The sequence below is a fragment of the Lissotriton helveticus genome, chromosome 10 (assembly GCF_964261635.1).
Source record: "Lissotriton helveticus chromosome 10, aLisHel1.1, whole genome shotgun sequence".
Lineage (NCBI taxonomy): Eukaryota > Metazoa > Chordata > Amphibia > Caudata > Salamandridae > Lissotriton > Lissotriton helveticus.
Genome location: NC_136071.1, coordinates 73,512,402 through 73,536,313, shown reverse-complemented (window position 1 = coordinate 73,536,313; position 23,912 = coordinate 73,512,402). Strand labels below are relative to the sequence as shown.

The following is a 23,912-nucleotide window of genomic DNA, read 5'->3' as shown; positions in this document are numbered from 1 at the left end:
AAAATAGAGCGGAATGCAGCAGTACGCTGGCATATTGCCAACTCTAATGCCCTACTCAACAGACCTACTTACCAGCATTGGGAGGAGGTCGGACAGCTACTCAAACACCTCCCTGAGCAATACCAACGAAGAGCAACACACCTGGTGGAGGAAGGCAAGAACATAGCGAACTCATGCCGGAAATAAGCCCTGGATGCGGCAGACACATCCAGCAGGCTCATGATGATCAGGGTCACAGAAAGAAGGCATGCCTGGCTGAGGATCTCAGGCTTCAACCCGGAAGTACAGAATAACATTCTGAGCACCCCCTTCAATGGAGAAACCCTGTTCGGAGCGCCAGTGGATGAGAAACTGACCCAACTAAAAAAAAAGACAATGAAATTGCAAGGTCTATGGGGGCCTTGTACTTCAGAAAAATGAGAAGGGCCACCCCGACACGGAGGCCAAACGGAAGATGGGGAACCAGCCGGGAACGTCACATCAGACATTCAAGCAGAGCTACCAGGGCGACAATCCAGCACAGCAGAGCCAGCAAACACAAACCTGGTAATACCAGCCTCGGGGGCAGTCCTTTCGCGGAAGGGCGAATGGACGAGATCAAACAAGAAGAGGGGGCCAGCAACCCACCTCAAAGTGACTCCGCACCACCATGCGTGCCCACCCGCACAACACTTCTATGGGAGGGGCACAACAAAGTCAACAAAAAAGGGTTACACGGACTAAAAATCAACAAACATGTAACACCAGTAGGAGGCAGACTAAAACACTTCTCCCAGGAATGGAAGAAAATAACAGACAAATGGATACTGAACATCATACAGTTCGGATACTGCATAGAACTGGAAAAGAAACCACCAAACAGAAAACCAAAAAGGAAAGCGCGCTCAGCAAAAGAACTGGCGCTACTCCTAGAGGAAGCACAAGAACTCCTCCACAAAGAGGCCATAGAAACAGTACCATTCAAAGAAAGAAACAAGGGAGTGTACTCAAACTACTTCCTCGTACCAAAGGTGGACAAAACGTTAAGACCCATTCTGGACCTACAGTTCCTAAACCAATACAAAAAAACACAGAAAATTCAAAATGACATCTCGACAAGAAGTCATTTCTCAGATAAGGGACGGAGACTTTATGTCCACCATAGACCTAAAAGACGCCTACCTACACATTACCATGAACAGGCAGCACAAACATCTACTGAGATTTGCCATTGACAAAGCACACTACCAGTTCACAGCCCTGGCCTTCGGACTTAAATCCGCACCAAGGGTCTTCACCAAGTGCCTCGCAGCCATGGCAGCGCACCTATGGAGGGAAGGGATTCATGTATACCCCTACCTCGACGACTGGCTAATAAAAGCAAGTTCCTACAAACAATGCAAAGAACATGCACAGCGGGTCACAGAAACGCTAACAGAACTAGCATTCTCAATACACTGAGGGAAATCCTCAATTGAACCAGAACAAGTGAAGATCTTCCTAGGCGCGCAGATCAACACCATACAGAGAAAGGTGTTCCCCAGCGACAAGAGAACACTTGCTCTGCTGAAGGAGACACGTCAGTACCAGAAGGGGCGAGCTCGGACAGTGAGCAAGATCATGGGGATCATGACGTCTGCATACACCTAGTCCCCAGTATACGGCTCCACATGAGACCATTCCAGGAATGGCTGCAACAACAATGGTCACAAGCTACAGGGAGTTGGGAAGATCTAGTGGTTGTAACGCACGCAGTGCAAGAAGATAGTGTGGTGGAACAAGGAGAACATAACAAAGGGGAAGCCCTTAAAACCACAAAACCAAACAGTGACCATCACCACAGACTCATCCCAGAAGGGATGGGGAGCACACATGAACCAGCTCAAGGTGCGGGGCCTGTAGACTCCAACAGATGCGATCAAGCACATCAACTACCTGGAACTAAAGACCGTGTTCCTCGCCCTAAAAGCCTCCCAGAAACAACTGTACAGGCAAAGAGTGTTGATACAGACCGACAACACCACAACGATGTTCTACATCAACAAACAGGGAGGAACACAATCAGTCGCACTATCCTAACTAGCGCAGGACATATGGAGATGGGCCATCCCACTCAAAATAGACCTCCTAGCTGTACATCTACCAGGAAAGGACAACATGGAGGCAGACAGGCTCAGCAGACAGGCATCAGCATCCCACGAGTGGGACCTCAATGCAAAAGAAACACAAAGGCTATTCAAGAAGTGGGGGACACCAACAATAGACCTATTTGCAACACACCAGAATGCAAAATGCCGACACTTCGCATCCAGGCAACCAGGGGAACAATCCCAGGGGGAATGCCCTATGGATAAGCTGGTCGAAAACATTTCCCTACGCTTTTCCCCTGATACCACTGATATACAGGTTACTCAGCAAATGCAGAACCAGCAACATGACACTGATCATGGTGGCACCACAGTGGGCCAGGCAGTCATGGTTCTCACAAATAGTGGAGATTTTGCATGGACCACCTCACAACTTCGGGAAAAGAAAGGACTTACTCTCCATGCAAAACGGAGAGAGGTACTCCACCCAGAGCCAGAGAGCCTCTGCCTAGCTGCATGGCTCCTGAAGACATAGTTTGCACACCTGAAACTGCCGGAGAGCACACTGCGGGTGTTACGAGAGGCAAGGAGACCTACCACACGAAGGTGCTATGTGGCAAATGGACAAGATTCACACAATGGTGCATCAAGGAAAAGCTACACAAGAAGATGACAAAGGAATCTACGGTGCTGAAATATTTAACACACCTGCCAAAAGCAAACCGGAGTTGTACCTCGCTGAGAGTACACCTAGCAGCGATGGCCTACACAAGTGGAGAGACAGGAAAGAGCTTCTTTACATCACAAGTTGTAAAAAGATTCCTGGAAGGGGCTAAAAGGATCGCACCACCAAAAGGATGCCGCCAGCCGGCATGGAACTTAAATTTAGTCCTAACAGGGCTTATGAAAGCGCCTTTTGAACCCATTCATAAGGCCTCACTACAAATGCTCACGAAGAAGACCTTTCTAGTGGCAATCACCTCGCTACGCAGGGTAAGCGAGCTGCAAGCACGAATCCTTCAAGAACTTTACATCCAAGTACACAATGACAGGGTGGTAATGAGAACGGACCCACACTTTATGCCAAAGGTGGTGTCAAGGTTTCACATGAACCAGACAATACAGATACCAAGCTTCTTTCAGAAACCATCCACAAGCGCAGAGAGGGCACTGCACACTCTGGACACTAGAAGGGCAGTAATGCATTACATGGAAAGAACTAAAGAGCACAGATAAACAAAGCAGTTCTTTGTGTCCTTTGCAAGCAGTTTCCTAGATAGACCAGTAACAAAGGGCACCATTGCACGATGGATCGCACAAACGATACAATTATGCCACAAACAGGCAGGTCAAGAACTGACAGAGGGGGCACAAGCCCACTCTACCAGGAAAAAGGGAGCAACAATAGCCATCCTGGCTAACACACCCACTCAAGACATATGCCTGGCGGCAACATGGGCTTCGGTGCACACGCTCACTAAGCACTACTGCGTGGCTATACAAATGAACAAGGAAGCACAAGTAGGACAAAAAGTGTTTCAACATATATTCAAGAACCAACGCTCATTTTCCACCCAGTCGCCACAAACATAACAAACCGCAACAAAGTCTATGCACGGCATAGTGAATCCAGAAAGATTCACGCTGCAAAACAAATAGTTTCTTACCTGTTGGTGTACTTTTGCAGCTTGAAGATCTTTCTGGATTCACTAGCGAACCCACCCACCTACGCCAGAAAGATGAGGCAGGAGGAGGACATACAAGGACAATATACAAAAAACACTTTAAAAGACAATGCAAAAATTCCTTTACTTTAAGGAAGAACTTGAAAACATTGCAAAAGGATTAACAAACATAACAAAAAAACCAAGAAAAAAAGAATCCGAAGATGGCGCCCAAAGGTGGGAGCTTCCGCAGGAAGCTTGCCGATGTCACAGGAAGGACACCAAAAGGTGGGACGTTGACGCCGACCTGGGCTACGGAAAAAAAAAAGAGAAAAATCTACGATTCCGGACCCAACCACTAGACCGCGGAATAATGCACAGCATAGTGAATCCAGAAAGATCTTCAAGCTGCAAAACTACACCGACGGGTAAGAAACTATTTGTTTCTTCTGTTCGAAGACTTGCATTTAAGGATGGAGTGCTCTACCTCTCCTTTTCAGATTGTATCTGAAATCTATTCAGCAACAATTTGTAAAAACTCTTGCGTTGTTTTTATATTTTAAAGTACCATATTTCTGGACTTTACACAGCATCTTCATTTAATTGTGTTCATTGTCCTGGTTTGTAAGTGTCCTAAGCATTTGCACCTCTGTTACATATCACAAGCATTTGTTTTTTTTTTAACTGTGCTCTCATTGAAAGTGGGAATTTCATGTGGTTGATTCAAAGTGAAGCGTTATCTCTTTTGTTGGTGCTCCTTTTTCATGCCTAGCTATAAGGTTTCCCATTTAATTTCCCTGCAGACACTGTGCTAAAGGAGGCCAGGCGCTTGTTCTCGGTACCAGCAGACGAGGAGACACGGCTCTGGGTGAAGAACTCTGATGGCTCCTGCGAGAGGCTGAGGAACATTTACATGACTGTTCTTGATGCCTGTCTGAGCACGGGGCAGGTAGCAACTGTTTGCATGCAGAGTGTGTGTGTGTGTCCGTGTGTGTGTTTCCCCCCGAGGCAAGAGTCCAGAATTATAAAGAGCATGTCATAGAGGTAAACTTGTCTCCCAGCCTTTCTCTCCCTTCGTTTGCCCCTATTTTTGTATGGCAGAGCACTGGCTGGACTCCATTGCTTGAAATTCTAACTTCATACCTGTTAGACCTGGCACCATTGGCGTCGGTCTCCCTTCCATTTTTGTTGTTGCCTCATGTGTTTTTGCTGGTGTTAGATGCTTTGGGCACTGTGCCACTGCTATCCAGTGCAACAGTGCAAGCGCTCCCTATTGTAAATTGATGTACTAATCAGTGGTTCCATGTTTGGCTATTTGGTTTACTTGTCAGACCCTAGTCGAGTGCACGGAGTGTGCCAGGGCGTGTAATCCAAATGCTGCTGGTGGGCCTGCAGCACTGGTTGTGCCACCCACAGAAGCAGCCTTGTAACATGTGTGTAAGGTCTTCCATTGCAGAGCCTGCGTGCAGTCTGGTACTGTCATGCTGACTGGGCAAGTGCACCCACTTCCCAGTCCCTAAACCTTCCCTTTTCTTCATATCAGTCACCCCTATGGTAGGCCCAAGGGCAGGGTGCATTGGCAGTATAAGGTAGGACAAACCCTGATGTGTGTGGCATGTCCTAATAGTGAATTACAGCCATTTTCGTTTTTCACTATTGCAAGGCTACCTGTTCTCCATAGGCCAGAATGGGCTGTTAGTTAGGATTATAAAATGTAATAATTCTGTCTCAAAAAACATGGTAAAAATTCGAGTTTAGTATGCCTGAACTCAGAATAATAAAATACATCTTTAGTAAAGTTTATTTTAATATTCTGTGTTTGCAACTACCACTTTTAGAAAGTAGGTATTTGCTTGTATAACCATTCAAACCTGCCTCTGCTAGGTTGTGTATTCCTATGTCTGGTTTTGTGAGTGACAAGGCTGAGGAATTCCTGGAGACAGGCTGAGTCACCCAGTGGTGAATAGAGAGATCTGCATCTTGATGAGAGGGGGGAGTTGCACCTGAACCTTGAATAGGGCTGTGCCTGCCTTCCACAATGCTGGCTCCACCCCCTGGGGAGACGCTGATGTCTCTGCCCTGCACACTGAAAGAAGAGAAGGAGTCATGTAAACAAAGTGCTCCAGGACTGTACTTGCCTTCCACCATGCTGGCTCCACCTCCTGTGGGGCGTCTGATGATTCTGCACTGCACTGTGAAAGGAAAGGTGAAGTCTGGTGAACAGAGTGCTTCAGAACTGGCTTGGACTGGGCAAAGGCCCCTCTCCCTCAGAGACAAAAGGATTTTGGGGTATAAATATTGGGACCCTGATCCCATGAAATTAGATCAGTTTGGACCTTTACTGAGGAGAGGAACCTGAAGAAACGGAGGAGAGACTATTCCCAAGCTGAAGTGCTGCTTGGGGGATTGGCCTGCAGTGGTTGCCTTACTGCCAAAGGAAGAAGAAAGGAACTTTGTGTACGTTGCTTTCAACTTGTGAAGGATCTCCAAGGGCTTGGAAAAGATCTTGCCTCCTGCTGAAGTCTCAGGGACAACAAACTTCACTCCCCAGAGTTCTTTTGAAAGTGCCTGCTGCTGTTTTGGGCCTTCTGAGGAACTGCGTGTCGCAAGTAGCTGGAAGCGTGACTCAACGATAAGAAGCGTGTCGCTGTGCCTGTCGTCGCAACTCCGAAGGAGGGTGTCGCCACTGGAACTGTCGCACTGCACTGCATCGGAGAGAAGCATGCTGCAATGAAGAGTAAGCGTGTCGCTATCGCTGCTGCTGCCTTCGCAACTCCGAAGGAGGGTGTCGCCGCTGTAGTTGTCGCACTGCACCGCATCAGGAGAAGAATCTCGCAACGAGGTCAGAGCGTGTCGCCGTGCCTGCAGTCGCAACTCCGAAGGAGGGTGTCGCCACTGGAACTGTTGCACTGCATCATCGATCAAGAGCACCTCGCATCCCAGAGAAGTGCGCCGCCATCGGAGCTGCTGCCGTCGCATCTTGGATGTCGCCGCTGTAGTTGTCGCATTGAGCGGAAGCTTCACGCATCGTGGAGAAGAGCGTCGCTGCTGGAGCTGCTGCCTTCGCATCTTGGATGTCGCCGCTGTAGTTGTCGCATTGAGCGGAAGCTTCACGCATCGTGGAGAAGAGCGTCGCCGCTGGAGCTGCTGCCGTCGCATCTTGGATGTCGCCGCTGTAGTCCACGCATCGAACCGAGACCTTCTCACATCCCCGAGAAGCATGCCGCATCTGGAAGATCTTCACATCTTTATTTCTTTGTATCTGAACTTTGCCACATTTCCCATCGCTGCGACGTTGCTTGTCGTGGAAGCGCAACGCAACCTAAGGTACATTGACGCAGAGTGTCGCATCTAAGAACTGAACTGAACTAAGCTTAAATCTACCATCTTAAAGTAATCATAGTGTGTATTTTTGTCGTTTATGGTCTTGTGGTAACTCTATACAAAGTCTACTTGTTTTTTATATAAAACCTGTGTGGTGTCCATTTGTAGTGTTGTCACTGGGTTACTGTATGGGGTCACAACTGCTTAACCTACAACGCCTCTGAAATAAGCCTTGACTGCTCGCACCACGCAGCCTAGAGGGTGAGCAGGGGTTATTTTAGAAGTGTAATCCTCCTGGTCCTGACTAGAGGAGAGGGTCCCTACTTGTCACAAGTACCTACCTATGCCAACTAGAGACCCCCTAATCTAACAATCCCATAGTGGGTTGTTCAGTAAAGGGACCCTAATTAGAGTTACCAGTCCAGTGTTCAAATATTTTGTCTTCGTATGTTTGACTTACTCTCCCTTCACACCATAGACTAACTATGAAAATACAGTTCACTCAAAGAAATTTTATTTTTTAGCTTGATAACTGTGGGAGATATTGCACCAATCTGTGTAAATAGATTGATTCCAGTTGTGTTTGTGTTTATTGGTCATAGTCTTGGATCAAGTGTGTGTGTGTGTGTGTGTGTGGGTGTGTACGCATAACACTCCTTTTGAGGGTTTTTTCCTCTTATTTCTTTCAGACAGTCATCATGGAGACCAGACACAAGGATGGCACCTGGCCCAGCTCCCGCCCCCATGGCATGTAAGCATGAAGCACCCCATGTCACCAGGCCCCTTAAACAATGATGCTGGCACAGCAAGGCTATAGACAGATCTAGGGTTACGTGTCTGGTGACGGCATGGTTGAATGCTGTGATGGGTAGTATGTCAGTTAGAAATCCACACCGTTTCTTGGTTCTTTGTTGATTTTCCGGATGTTGCCCTGAAACCTCTCTCTGGATAGATATGTATATATGTGTATGTGTATGTGTATAAGTATATTATATATGTGTGTGTGTGTATATATATGTTCTTATATAATATATATTGTGAGTTTGATGTCGCTGAAAGGCAGCAGAGGAATTATGACAGGCAGAATGTTCTTCTTAGTACCATGTCAAAGTGGACTGTGGAGAAGGAACTTTCAGAGGAGTATCAGTTGAAAGCAGCAGCCGTCTTACTGCTTACAAAATCCACTTCTGATATACCTCAATCTCATTGCATTCATATTTTCTTTCTTCTGTATTTGGTTATTGCTTTCTTGACGTACACTTGTACATTATGAGACCCGTTTGTAAATTTCCTTTCCAGTTTCTCTTACATAATAATGTCCTTTTTGAAGCATTTGGAAATATATTGCATTTAATCTAAGTAGCACAGAGCCATAGGCTTGTAGTTTGTGCTCCTGATAGCCATTGTGGCTTAGAGAAATAATAATTGAAGGAGTATTTTCTCTGGTTAAGTCACTGCCCGCTCCTTGGGAATGAAGTAGCAACTTTCCTAGTAGCATTCACCTCCGCCCTTACATTGAATAAGATTCAGGCATTTGACTCCCAAGAAATTTACTTTTCCCCCACAAAAATAAGGCATTACTGTGGACACATCCATTCATCTTTTAAAGAGGAGAGTCACCTTTTAGTAACCTCTACTCGGTCATTTGCAAGTGTCTTTTATATCCCTTGGTTACCAAAAAGCTGATTGACACTTTACTGGAAAGACAGCAGCTAGGTAAATCTGATTTTAGCTCAGTGAGGAAATTATCATGTTAATGGCCCCGGCAAAGTGCCCACTATTGTTTACATTTCTAGGTTAAACATTTGTGTGTGATTTGTCCTCTTTACGAACTTATTTTGTTCTATTAAGTACTATACTGTTTCTCTAAGGGGCTGAGCTTGTAGTTCTATTCAGGGTTTGTCTTGTCGTGATGAGCAAGGAACAGTGAGCCTTAAGTAAACATGAAAGGGAGCTTCCCCAAGGAATAGAGAATAAAATGAATGGAAATCTACCAAAAACACCCACAGAACAGCTAAGTTATTTTAGAAAATTTATTTACAGTTGATCTTTTTTGATAAAATCATTTAGTTCAGCATTGAAAAAGGTCAGTTTCTAATGTAAAAAAACATTGGATTGTAGAATCATGAGGAAACATCAGCCCAAGTGCAAATATGACAAAAAAAAACCACATGACACACCGTTCATTCATTCATTCAATCAATCATGCATACTCTCTCTATCAGGCAAACCAAGTATTAACATTCAACAAAGCATCAAAAACAGCATACAGTGGGAGAAAAAGCGCCGACGCGTGTTTCGGAAACTAAAAGTTGTTTAAGAGAATCCTTCATCAGGGCGCATATATTTAATCCATAAGTCTGTGCGGTCTGGAGCGATCCAAATTCAATAGCACACCGTAAGTAAAAAAATATCAGTTCATAATTTCAATGTTGGGCTGACAGAGCATATCTCTAGGTCCATTGAAACTGACCAAGATTTAGGAGTCACTTATGGTCAGGAAATTGTTCCGGAGAGTATGTACAGGTGATGGCAGGCTGTCAACAAAGTTGCTATGAGCTATGAATAATATCGTTTGTAGATTCCAGTACTGTCCCAGTTTTCTCTTGATCAAAAAAATAGATGTGATGAACTGAGAAAGCCCCGGTATTCTGGTCCTAAAATCTGCTCGCGTAAGACAGGGGACACGTTATGGGTAAAAATAATGCTTCATCCACAGTTCCTCGTAGCCGGTTATGCACTGTCCTTGTCTGTCAGCGAGCACCCGGGGTACATCGATATCGCAGCTGGCGGCCTCAGCGTTTGTCCATGATCGGAACAGTGAGCCCCATGCAATCCAGGTCTGCCATAATGGGAAACTTTACAATGGACAAGATGTCAGACGTTTTTCGAAAAACAGTGAAGCAAAGAGCCAGGTAACACCACTGGGATTCAATGGGGCGGAGCTGAAGCATTTGGGCTTGTAGTCCTCCAAAACGACCCCAATACCAACTGTGTTCAGGTGCAAACACAAACAACATTATGGATCGAAGTTGAAAGACACCGTTTGCATTAAACCCTCAGAGCTAGCCTTGATTCCAAAATGGATTTGGAGTGTGGAAGGGGGGGACGGGGGGGGGTCCCAGAGTCGCGTGAGACCTGAGCCCCCTTGTTGGCAGTCCAAGCCTGCAGCCTCTTTTTGCAAAGACCGAACCCTAATTCACTTCCATTGGTCACAACGCTTTTTTTCACCCATGCACCTGACCGCCCAAGTGCCGCTGGTGGTGTCTGGCGGGTGTAGCCTTGGGCCTTGCCCTCCACTCACCTTAAGTCCCGGAGATTGGTCTCATAAGTTACTGTACACTATCTGGATACCGTGCTTGTTTTTCCTCCTATAGGATAACATTGAAGCTTGTGGAAAATTCACTGTGTTGACTTTTTAAATACAAAAGTATTTCCATTGAAAAACATACTTACCTGATTGTATTGATTCTGGTGCCTAAATATATATAAATGTATAATGATACGTGTTATTTTTATAAATTTGTGTGAATCTCCAAATTGAGACGTGTGCATGATTTTTTTTACTATTGTGTGTTTGCGCAGATGTCGAACACTCCTATCTGAGAAGCCGAAGGCTGCTCTACCACACTACCCCCTAGAAGAGCACTGCCCCCTAGAAGAGCACTACAAGCCCCTGTCCACTCCTAAGGGAACCCTTGAACTCTTTGCACAATATATCTTTTTGATATATAAAGAGGCAGCTTCCTACACTCAATCTGGGTAACATGTTGGTAATTGGAGAAGATTGAGAGCCCTGTTAAATAGTGTTAGAAAGATAAAGAAAACTAAAAGGCCTGCTGTGTTCTGCGAACTTCCTGCAATAGTACTGCTGCCATCTTTGTACAAACACAGAGTTAAAAATGGGGCACAAATGGGAGTCAGTTGAGAAGCAGCAGAGGCATGCCAGCCCACACTTGATGCCATCCTTACTCAGAGGCCCCACATGGGGAGGGCGCTGTAACACACAATGGCAGGTACATTAGATACTTCACACGTTGGTGGCAAAGGGGTCACGGTGCTGACTTGGAATGTAAACGGCCTGGGATCCAAAATTAAGAGGGGTTTAGTGACTGCTTACCTCAAACGACTGGCGCCTGACATTATCCTTCTCCAGGAAACGCACCTTAGAGGGAATCAATGCGCCTTTATTGCGCGAGGACGGTACACTGTCCTAGCACATGCAGGATACACATCGGACTCTCGAGGAGTCGCGATTCTCATAAACAAAACAACGCCATTCACGGTCACACACACTTGGCTGGACCCACAGGGCACATATGCGGGAGTCCAGGGGATGTGGAGGAGACGTCGATACACGATAATATCAGTATATGCCCCACCCAAGTTACAGGCGCGCACTCTGAAGGCAGTGGCGAACATACTACTGGACACGGCCGACACGATACAGGTAGTGGGGGGGGACTTTAACGATGTTATGTGCACGTCACGGGACAGATCAGGGTCAACCCACACAGTAGGATCCACTACAGCCCTAGCGCGGCAAATGACCACCATAGGCCTCACTGATGTATGGAGGTGGCTTCACCCTACGCACGAGGCATATTCATTCTACTCGGGAGCACACAAAGTCTTCTCTAGGTTAGATTATGTCTTCGTATCCAGGCAGGAGGTCTCAGTGAGAGATTTGGCGGAGTATAAGGCGAGAGGGATATCAGATCACTCCCCGCTCTATGTCCGGCTGGGGAGAGAGAGAGGGGAGAGGCAGGCGGCATGGCGACTAGCGGCATGGGACATCCAAACACCGGAAATACTCCGGGGCGTGCGAGCAGATTTACGGGTCTACATGGCCGAAAATGAGGGATCAGTTAATTCCGGTGTTACCCTTTGGGAAGCAATGAAACCAGTCCTGAGAGACCGTATCCAGAGTAGGCTAGGAGATGCTAGGCGGGCGCGGCAGGACGAGATAGCGACGGCAGAAGCGACCGTCTTGCATTTAGAAACAGGATACCACCGACAGAAGGAAGAGACGCTCCTCAGGAAACTGCTAGACACACAGAGACACTACAGGGAACTAGTCACGGACGAGGCGCGCACTCAGGCACTAGCAACACTACACAGATTATATGATGTGGGCGACAAGTCCGGCAAGCTTTTAGCCTGGTTGAGTAGGAAAGAACGAGCAACAAGATGGGTGGATCAGATCACGTTACCAGGGAATATACGGGTGAACACAGATGAGGCCATAGCAGATGCCTTTGCGACTTATTATGAAGACTTTTATAGGCCCAGGGACCTGGGAACCAGAGAGGACGCCCAACGCTATATGTGTGCTATGGAGATGCCGACTCTGTCCACAGAGGCCAGTGTAGCCCTGGAGGCGGACTTGACTCTAGAGGAAATATCGGAAGCCGTAACAACGTTGAAACCGGGGAAAGCGCCGGGGCCCAATGGTTTCCCGGCGGAATTTTTTAAACGGACGGCGGATTTGCTGCAGCGACACATGAAGGCCTTATTCACGGATGCGTACCGGGCAGGGAGTCTCCCGCCGGATCTGGCCACAGCCACTATCGTCCCAATTTACAAAGCGGGAAAGCCCAGGGACGACTGTGCCTCCTACCGCCCAATCTCCCTCCTCAATATCGAGACGAAAATTCTGGCCACGATCCTAGCTAGGCGTCTGAGAAATGCGATAACAGAGCTGGTACACATGGATCAGTCCGGTTTTCTTCCGGACAGGGCGACCAAATTGAATCTCCGCCGCACTCATAATTGGCTACAGGAAGTCCGTGAGAAAAGTGAACCCCACTGGTTCCTCTCACTGGATGCGGAGAAGGCCTTTGACGCAGTCCACTGGCCTTTCCTGATGGAGACCCTCCATCGGTTTGGGTTCGGACCCAAATACTTGAAATGGGTCCAGCTCCTATATTCAAACCCGAGAGCGCGAGTGCGGGTCAATGGATGGTTGTCCCGTGAATTTCCAATTGGAAGAGGGACACGCCAGGGGTGCCCGCTGTCCCCCCTTCTTTTTACCCTTACGATTGAAATCTTGGCGATACGGATTAGACAGAATAGGGAAATTAGGGGTTTCAGGTGGGGAGAATCGGACGCAACGCAGGAGAAAATATCTCTGTATGCCGACGACATACTATTATATGTGACAGACCCAGACAAGACAATTCCAGCACTGTTCAGAGAGCTAGATGACTTCGGGGCGCGGGCGGGCCACAAGATCAACTGGCACAAATCGGTCCTATATGATCCACAAGGTAAAGGGCGACGGGAGTGCCTGCCAGAGCAACTTATCCACACGACTGACGGCTTTCAATACCTGGGAATATTCATCACGTTAGATAGGGGACGATCTTTCACTAACAACATAGCCCGAATAATGGTTGACGCAGTGACGGAGATGGACAGATGGAGACAGCTCCCACTCACCCTATTAGGCCGCGCCGCACTGTACAAAATGGTCCTCTTACCCAAATTTCTCTATGCGCTTCAGAACGAATATTATCCTCTACCGGCTAAGACCCTGAATAAAATCCACGCAGACCTGCGTGCCTTCCTGTGGCTGGGGAAACAGCCGAGGGTGGCGCTCTCAACACTACAGCGACACCAATATAGCGGGGGGATTTCGCTTCCCAACCTAGAGGCGTATTACTGGGCGGAACACCTCGCCCCGATTAACGAGTGGCTACATGCGGCAGCCGATCACCCTACATATGCACTAGAGAGATCTAAATGGTCAAATAAGACCGTGCTACATTACCTCTATGGGGAGACGGTGGGGCAGCAGTTCCTACCTGCCACCAGGATTACGATAACGGCATGGCATAGAGCGACAAAGACTATGGGCTGGGACAAGAGACCCACTCGACAGACGCCACTGTGGTGCTGTAAATGGCTAGGCGAACTTAATAAGCTGAAAGGCTTTAGAAGGTGGGACGACATCGGCATTTCCGCACTGGGAGACCTGATAGCAAGGGGGGAATTGAAAACCTTCCAGGCGCTCAAGGATGAATTTAGCCTGCTCAACACCCAGTACTACAAATATGTTCAATTGAAGCACGCCTGGAGGGCACAAAATATCACACTTACTGACATCCCAGAATACACACCATTAGAGGGCAGGTTGCTACAGGAACACATACAAGGAGGAGCAGTATCCCTAACGTATAAAACTCTGACCAACAATACCCTAGGGGACCTGCAGGGTCTACGAAACAAGTGGGAGGCGGACGTGGGAGACATGGAGGATTTGGATTGGGAGCTCGCCCTTATGCACCCTCGCGAGGTGGCGATTAAGTCCAGACTCCGTCTCATACAATTTAAGGTCCTCCACAGAGCCTACTTTGACAGGGGGAGACTTTTTAAAATGGGTAGGGTACCTGACACAACATGCCTTAGGTGTCGTCGGCAAAATGGCGACTTTTTCCATACACTCTGGGGCTGCGAAGTCATTCAAGGATACTGGGAAGGTGTGTTCCTGGAACTGGAGGAGGTACTGGGGGTGGCCATACCGCGCGACCCTAGATTGGCGCTGCTAGGCGTGACAACGGAAGTAGACCTAACCCGCCCCTTGGTTATCTTTCTGGTACTGGCTTTCGTGGTGGCGAAAAGGGACATCGCAAGACATTGGGGGGCACCCGAATCCCCAGATTTAGAGGAATGGAGGAGAGGGCTAGACCTGTACATGGCGGCGGAGAGGGTGACCTACAAAGCCAGGGGCTGCCCCAAAAAATTTCGGAGGATATGGGCTAAGTGGAGACAGTACCACGGCCTAGACTGAGGTATTGCAGACAGGCAATAAGAGGTCAGGGAGACCCTGGGCGGGACAATGTGCATGCCGGGGGTTCATGCTCAATCTCTGTCTCCTCTAATGCTTAGATCATGTCTATGAGAATGACGAGAGCTCTATAGCACACTAGGGAGGGGCTCAGGTGAGGGAGGAGGGGTGGGGGGCTGGTGGGCTGCTGTTTTGTTTTTGGGGACTACTGGGGTTACTTCTGTTTTGCTTATGTTACTAGTTCAAAAGCAAAGTGTTCTAATGATGGATATGACATCCAACACCAAAGAAAAGTTGCATGACTGACGGCCTGAGCGGAATGTTGACGCTCTACCGTGTGCTAATTTTTTTCGCATGTGATACTTCGGATGCAACAATAAAAAGAAATTTAAAAAAAAAAAAAAATGGGGCACAAATGACAGCTAGAGGAGCTTTTGTGCCTATGTATCAAACAGGTGCCCTATTTGAAAGCCTTTAATCATCTGGTCAGTGTTTGCATACCTTTGGCTTGCGGTACTAAAGAGGGTCCCCAAGGTCTACAGCAACAATTGTCCCACCGTAAGGGACCCGTCACCAAACTCATGCAGGCCTGCCATCGTCTTGATGCAGGCAAAAGAGAAAACATGACGTAACACACTCCTGTGTGCCATGTCCCCCAACACTGCATATAATATTTGTAGGTCACCCTTACAGCAGGCTTTACAGCCCTAAGGCAGAGTGCTTTATATTACATGTGAGGGTATACATGCATGAGCAGATATGCCCCGTTATGGTCCGTTCCATTACTGCCAATACAAGTGAACAGGGAAGCCATTTTAGAACATGTGCTGGACACTGGTGAAAACAAGTTCCTCACTGAAAATAAGGATGTTTGGTATCAAACATCTCTTATTAGTAAACCCACACTGAATCCAGTGATGAATTTATTAATACATACACCCAGAGGGAACCTTACAGGAGCCACCTGAAAACCTACCAGCCTCTGGTGTGTTGGCTGACTAGTTTCTGCCAGCCTACCACCAGAGACTAGTTTCTAACCTGGGGTGAGAGCCTTTTCCTCTCAGGAGGTCATGAAAAAAGCCTGTATTTACTCCCCACCCACAGGATGACCTGCAGATTAGCACTCCTAGGCCGGCGAGCTTCAAAGACGATCCTGCCTTTGAAATGCAAATCTGGCTCCCTTCATAGAGCATAAGGTGGGAAAATTAGCTAGTCATGTTAGCGTGCCCACCCCCAGGCTATTACCACCCATAAGGTGGCCTAACCTGATGTGGGTACACCCTTTCAGAAGTGGCTATCTTTGTGTTGGCAAACTTAGGAATTCTGGGACAGGTTTATGCCCCCTTCTCACAGAAAGTAGTCATGTAGGGGGCGTAGTGACTCCAGGTGTAGGTAGACCATTGGCTACTACCCTACACTTTCCTAACGCCCCTACATTCAGTATTTAAAGGAGTCCCTGGCACCAGAGAATCAGATCCTGCCAACATGAAAGGACGATGTGAAGTCGCAACCGCAAGAACAGAAGACCTAGCACTGGTCCCAGCCCTGCCGACCTGCTTGCTGACTTTGACAATTGCTCCAAAAGACGACTTGTCCTACAGCTGCTGAGTCCCCAAAGCCCGGGATTCCTGCCAGCACTTCGCCCAAGAACGAAGACCTCCCGAGAAGTAGCAGACCTGCTTCCCTGCAGCCTGCAGGCTTCCAAAGGCTCCTGAGAGGACTTCGTGACCACAGAAACTTGACATCTTAAGCCACCACTGCAACCATTTCACCAAGCCTAAGTTGAAGACGGCTGACGGTGTCAGCATTGTCCCTCACCTCTCCAAAGTGGTGTCACCTCTCATGGATTCCCCGATGTCGCCTGCAGCCTCTGCACGCAGGACCCCTCTACCGTGACTGTTCTGGTGAGAAAAACCTGCCGCCTAAGGACAACCCTGCACCCGTCGGCCCTGGGCCTTGGAGAAGAGGATCAAAGGTGGGCCTTTTGGCCCCCTTCACTTGGTGTCCCCCCACTCCCAGTTCCTAAAGTTAAAACCCTCGGGATCTTCCTCAATTCTCAACTTTCTGTACACCCCCAGGTCAGTTCGGTGGTATCCTCCTGTTTCTTCTCCCTCTGGACAATTAGGAAAATAACCCGCTTTTTCTCTCTCCCCGCACTTAAAATAATTGTGATGGCAATGGTGCTCTCGCGCCTCGATTATGGGAACATAATCTATAATGGCGTGCCGGCCTATGCTATCCACCGCCTGCAACTAGTGCAAAATCAGGCTGCCCGCCTGATCCATGGGCTGCCCAAATTCCACCGGGCTACCCCACTGCTGAAGTCGCTGCACTGGCTGCCTGTGAGAGAGCGGGCCCTATTCAAGCTAGGTTGCCTCACTTTTCAGGCCAGGGTGGGCACTGCCCCTGAGTTTATTTGCTCAGCCATCAGGCCCTATTTGCCGGGCAGAGAACTCCGCTCTACCCATATGGCACTCCTGGTTACACCCCGTTTCAAGAAAAAGAAAGCTGGCGGGGCAAAATTCGCGGCCCTTGCACCTGTTTTTTGGAACTCCCTCCCTATGACACTCAGAACCTCATCCTCCTATTTGGAGTTCCGGAAAAACTTGAAAACATTCTTATTCTCCAGAGCCTTCGCTGCCTAGTTTGTCCTTCTGCTGTTGCCGCTGGTCGTAGTCCTTATAGCGCCATGAAACCGCAGGGTATAAGTGCGCTCAATAAATGTTTTTAAATTCAAATTCAAAGGTGTGCCTCCGTACCTGAGCATCATGAGGCCTGAGCTCCCCTGTTGGTTCAGCTAGACTGTCCTCCCAGTTCGAGACTGGAGCCTCTTTCCATGAAGACCGATCCCCATAGAGTAACATTGGGCACCTGACGCTGTTTTGCACCCTTCCACCTGGTGCACCTAGTGCTGCTGATGGTATTCTGCTGATACTGCCTTTGAGCTCACCACTCACCTTAACTCCTGAGTGAGATTGGTCCCATAAGTTGCTCTACTGTACCTGAATTCCGTATTTGCATTCCCCCCACAGTATAACACTGTAGCATCTAAAAATTGTACTAAGTGTCGGCTTTTTTAACTTAAAACTATTTCTATTGGAAAATGTAATTATCTGAACAAATTGATTCTGGTGCCTGAACCTGTATCACGATACGTGTTATTTTAATAAATTGGTCTGGATCTCATTATTGATTTGTGTGTCTCATTGATTGACTATTGTGTGTATTTGCAGTTGTCTTGCACTCCTCTGTGATAAGCCTAAGGCTGCTCGACTGCATTGCCCCCTAGAAGAGCACCTTGAGATTGCTAGACCAGTCTCCTCTCCACTTATAAGGGAGCCCCTGGACTCTTTATACACTATCTCATTTTGATATATCATATAAAGAGCCAGCGTCCTACAGCCCACAATTCGAATTTCCAAACTGTAGCACTTGGGTTCAGGGCAGACACAATAATTTGTGAATGTAACATCTAGTTTGCTTTCACAGAAAAGTATCCATACATTGCCCATATACAGTTGGCAGCCATAGTTTCCTGGACATGCTCCTTTAAGTTTGCAGATTTTTATTTATGCCATATTTGAAGAGAGGTTGAAAGATGGAGGTTCAATGAAGGTCCATATTAGATGACCCTGAATGCCTAAGTGAAGTCAACAAAAATAAAGAAAATAAAGTAACAAAAGAGCCTAAACGTGCCACTGTTTGAATTTATTGTGAAAAATCTTTCTCCCCAAAACTGAACTAAGCCAAACTTGATTTGTCTTTTTTCCTAGATATAGGACTACAAATTATAATTTTTTACCATATTAGAGTTTGCCACATTAAAGTGAACATAGTTACAGGCTGATTGGTTACGACCCCTTGGCAGGAGGAAGTCTTAACTTGTCAATTAAGTCTCTTGACCTCTGTCTATATACGTGCCAAAACATGGTCCACAGTTTATTCTGTTTGGAAAATTGTGCTCTGGGGTCCTCCTTGTGAGCAGAACTGCTCAATATCTTAAATCAACTAAGATCCCATGATAGGGAACTAAAATTTGAAGGAAGTAGCATTGCCATTTTTATGATTAGTCATTAAAATGTTCTTTATAGCTGTGAAGAATGATTGACGTAATATTCGGAATCCTTCTACAGTCATTGGTATGCAGTGCTTTTCTCAGTTGTTTCCAGACGGAAAATTGGCAATTCTTGAAGAGCAGGAGGGTCCGGCTCAGCAATTTACTTGAGTAGCTGCAAACCCTAAATGGAGGAGGTTAATAGGCATTTATATGATGAAGGCTCACTTGTATATTGCTCTCAATTGATATTTAGTTGTCAAAGTTTATCCAGTCGTAATCCCTCACTACTGTTTAACACCAAAATGGTGAACAGCTTTACAGATGTCTGCAGCCCTCTATGAGATGTGGAGTAAGAAGAAACTTGCCATCTTGGTCTGAGTTGTCTGTGCTTTTCTAAATGTGTTTTCTTGAATTTTCTATTTATTCTAAATTCACAAGGGCTGCATATTACAGAATCCAGTGGTTAGAATCAGAAGTACATTTATTTTTTGTGTGTAAATTATTTTGTGTATTCTGTGGTACTGTCTGTAACGCTAACCTTCATTATGTCTACAACTCGCAAAGAACTTGCCCTCAAGAACATTCTGCAGAATATTTTGCACTGTCCTCAAAATACATTCCCTTTAGTTTTTTCAGATACCTTAGTAAGAGCTTTCTCCTTTGTGTCGTTTAGGCACTGCTGCTCTCTAAATATGGAGTAAAGCAGCAAAACTGAGGTTTCTGAATAAGCAGCTCTTAGCATTTTCCACCTTGCTACAAATGACAAGTTGTTGTTTTGTTCTCTCCTCTGCCTCAGCAAGAATTCGGTGGACGATGATGAGGTCTATCAAGGGCAGCCTGGCGTCTGCGGTCTGACCAACTTGGGCAACACCTGCTTCATGAATTCTGCCTTGCAGGTCAGTAGCCTGAGTTGTCTGTTGCAGAAGTAGAGGAACCAAATACTATAAAAAATATGCAAAAATTACAGGTGGTAATAGCTGCTAGTGAACTAACCAAGAACTGTGTGGTAGTGTGTTTAGCTGTGCTGGAAAGATGCAGATTATTTTACTATATTTTAATAAAATCACACTTTTTGTTTCAAAGGATGATGCTGTACCAAAATTATTAGAGTGGTTATATAACTTCTCAGATTTCAGTTCTACTCGTCACTGTGCCATACCTGAAAGCCTCTCAGGAGAGATTATTTTTCCATATGTTACCTGAAAACATATGTTATGGCACGATATAATCGATTAGCAGCTCCACCCTTTGGGTAGTGTGCAATAGGACAGTCTCATCAAAGTCTTGGGTGTTGTCAGATTCAGAAGTAAGACAAACGGTTGGTAGTGTATGTATTTCAAACGTGTATTGTTGGATCTCAGTCTTTCAGAACCTTTCCCTGTTTTGTTGGAGATCCTTTTTCAGAGATTAATTAAAGGTCTTTAGCCCCAAAATGCTTTATTTTTTTTTCACCCTCTGAACGGTATTCCTTAATTGATGAAAAGTTAATGTTCTTTGGTGAAGCAGTAACATTCCCCCCCTCACTCAGTTAAAGTGTTCTTGTTCATCCAAGATGTTTCAGCAAAGTTTTCCCTTTGAATTGGTATGCCACTATACTTATTTACTTTTATTCTTTTGTGGCTCTGCAATATATTATTTTCTAATTTGAAAGGCTTTTTTTCTTTCACTTCCCTAATGTGACTTGGTAACACTTGTAGGAAGCTGGCTGTTTATATAGTGGACCAAAAGGAGGTACACTGCGTAAAATGTCAGGCAAAGCCTAGTTGATTTACAGAGGCACAACTGATAAATCAAATTCTCTTTTGTGGTAGTGTGGTTGAACAATTAGGCCTATCAGAGTGTAGTGCTGAGCATTTATTGTGCACACAAAGGCTGTGGTTGAGACACCCACTCAATAAAGAAATCCGACACCAAGTGATACACATAACACATTTGTAATATGATTTTAGATACCAAGATCTGAATCAGTTAAGTATTTTTTCAGTTATTAATTTTTACAGGTTTCAAAAGTTGACACCTAGTGCAATTTCTGGTGCTGTAATGTTATCCTATGGAGGAAAACATGTATTGCATTTGGGCACTTGTCAGCGACTTACGGGACCCTTTTCCTGGTCTTAAGATGAGTATGGAGCACGGTCAAAGACCACGCCAACAGGTCACCTCTGCGGCACTGTGGCAGCCGGGTGCAGATATGTGTTTCCGGGTCAGGTGCCCCGTTCATTTCTATGGAGAACGATTTGGCCGAAAAGAGGTTGCAAACTTGGCCTGGGGGGCCAGTCTTGGTGAACCCACAGGGGGGCTCAGTCCTTGAGCTGCTCGGGCACATAGGGACACTGTAGGTCCACTTCTTCTTTGGCTTTAGGGCTGGGGTGCAATGGTTTCTTTAGGCCTCGGGTCTGTGCGGCGGGAGACACTTGCGGTTTAGGGGGCCTGCACAAAGACGTCGGCGACTGGTGGTCCAGTCTAGGTAAACCCAAGGGTGGGCTCAGCCTTTGAGGGTCTCAGGATCTCTTTAGCCCCCTCACCTCCCTCGGAATCCGGCTGTGTAACTCGGGTGCAAAGGTACTTTGAGGTGTTGAGTGGCGGCGGTCGGAGGCTCTCACTTGGTTTGGTTTCTGAAGTAAAGGGGCAAAAAGGACAGCTAGGCCACTCTTGATGTGGGTCTCACTGTCCCTGAAGTTCCTCGACGTACAGGCCGGTCTTCCTCGGTGTTGGTGTCTGGTCTGGACACAACAAGCCTGTTACAAGGTGTTTGGTGCCCTTGGAATTGGTACTCTGCAGCTCCGGATGGTCCTAGCATCCCCACACTTGGAGGGAGGACCTATGGGAGCATGGTTACCTCTTCCTGGGCAGCTGCAACGTCGGTAACCCCTGGTAGGCAGCAGGTTGATGTACTAGGCTTTGCGTCTTTGGTGCCTGCGGCTGCAAGGAAGTAGCTCCTCTACTCCAAGGGAGTTTCCTGGGTTTCTTGGATTCTGCACAGCGGCAGGAAGTGTTGGTTTCTCCACGAGTGTTGGGTGCAGCAGCCAAGCCGGTGGGGTTGGTTCCAAGCCAGTTGTTGTTTTTCTGTTCTCATGTCAGCAATCTTTATCCACTTCTTCTTTGTATCTGTCCAATCTCAGGTCCTGGCATCAGGGGTGCTACCTAAATACTGTATTTAGAGGTGTTACAGGGAGTGCAAGGTAGTAGCCAATGTGCTGCCTACCTTTAGGGTGACTACACCTTCTATAAGACCACTTTCTGCGGGAAGAAAAAAAAAAACTTGACCCAGAGGACCTAATTCCACCAAAAACCAAGCTGGAGGAATTTCCTTAGTTGTGTTCACTTCAGGTAGTCCACCTTAGGAGTTGTACTAGCCTGAGGGTGAACACACCTGCTGACTAGCTACTTTTCCCACCTGTCTGGTTCCCAAATGGGCCCTGGCTAGGGGGTGGCATTTCCCCTGTCTGGGGAAGCCAGGTTGCCTATCCAAGGCGGTGGTCTCTTTGAAGCTCTGTGCCTTGACATGCTAATCTACCAGCCATCCTGTTTGGAGGAGGTGTAAACACCTCCTACCAGCTAATCTGAGGTGACGGGCTGGACAGGACACATCAGGTAATGCACTAGAGGTGGGTATGTTGTTTTTACTTTGTATATTTTCACATTATTTCCTTAGCTTTTATATGCTTTTATACCATGTTTGCCTTATACTATCCTAATCATGTAAAGCACTCTGATACCTCTGGGTCTAGCCAGAGCTATAAAAAACTTTTAAAATAAATAAGAAGTAGGTTTTCAGGGGGCGCCTCTATGGTACCCTCTGGGTTCATGTATTAATAAAACCATCACTGGAATCAGTGTAGGTTCATTAAACCGAGGTGTTTGAGACCATAGGTTTCAGAGAAGCCATTATGTAGCTGGGAAACTCGCTTTGACCAGTGCACAGTACATATCTTAAGAGGGCTTCCATGTTCACTTGTTCACTCAGTAATTGAACTGCCCAGCACAGGGGCATATCTGCTCTTGCAAAAATGGCCTTGCATGTAATATAATTGACCCTGCCGTAAGGCTGTAAGGTCTGCTGCAGTGGCGACTTACAAATATTATAAGCAGTGTTAGGACACATGGTGCACGGGGTGTGCCATTGTAGGAAAGTGCCCCTTTTTGATCCCCCCCCCCACTTTTTGCCTGGTATTTGATGCCATTTTGACAGAACTGCACTGAGTTCCTGCTAACTAGGTCCCCAGTGCCAGATCTTTTTCCTTAAACTGTACAATTGTATACCCCTGTAAGTCCCTAATAAATGGTACCTCGAGCACCCAGAGCATATGTACTAAAGAGGGTCCCTAAGGACTGCAGCATGTATTGTGCCTTCCTAAGTGACATCTCACCTAGCTCATGCAGACTGCCATCTCGGTTAAATCCTTCGTTTTTTTTGCTCAACATGCTACCCCAGTTTGGACCCAGCCATATGCAAATCAGTCTTGATCCAGCTCCCCATGGGAACCGTTCAGCCCGAACTGCCAGGCCAGGTCCTCTGTGGACCAGAAACCGTGATCAAGGGACTGGCTTTGGGGTATCACCCCTCACCATCCAGGCTAGTTTGAATGCAGTGGCACATTGAGCACAAGTCCCACGTCTGGGCATACCCTTAAGGCAACTTTAGCAACACAAAAAGATGATGGATGGAATGTTGAACATTCTAAAACACCCTCTCAACCCGACCCCCAGTCATAGATCTGGGGGAAATATATTGTTTGTTATTTTACACATCCCTGTGTGCCATGCCTGCAGACACTCGTGCAGTATAGGTAAGCCACCTCTAAAGCAGGGCTTAGTCGTAAGGCAGGGTGCAGTATACTACATATGTGGGCATAGGTGCATGAGCAAATATGCCCCTGTGATGTATAAGTCAATTCTTTGATAGCACAAGTGCTGGACACTGGTAAAAACAAGTTCCCCAGCTACATGATGGCATCACTGAAATCTATTGTGTTTGCTATCCAACACCTTGTATTAATAATCCCACAATG

General features: G+C 46.8%; 1 protein-coding gene across 1 annotated transcript in view; it reads left to right on the top strand.

Annotated features, from left to right (window-relative positions):
- Positions 1–23,912, top strand: part of USP11 (ubiquitin specific peptidase 11) — a 452,733-nt gene that overhangs the window by 182,736 nt on the left and 246,085 nt on the right. The window contains exons 5-7 of the mRNA XM_078664784.1: positions 4,534–4,679; positions 7,744–7,805; positions 19,697–19,796. Of these exons, the coding sequence (XP_078520910.1) occupies positions 4,534–4,679; positions 7,744–7,805; positions 19,697–19,796 (308 nt within the window). The remainder of the gene's footprint in view (positions 1–4,533; positions 4,680–7,743; positions 7,806–19,696; positions 19,797–23,912) is intronic.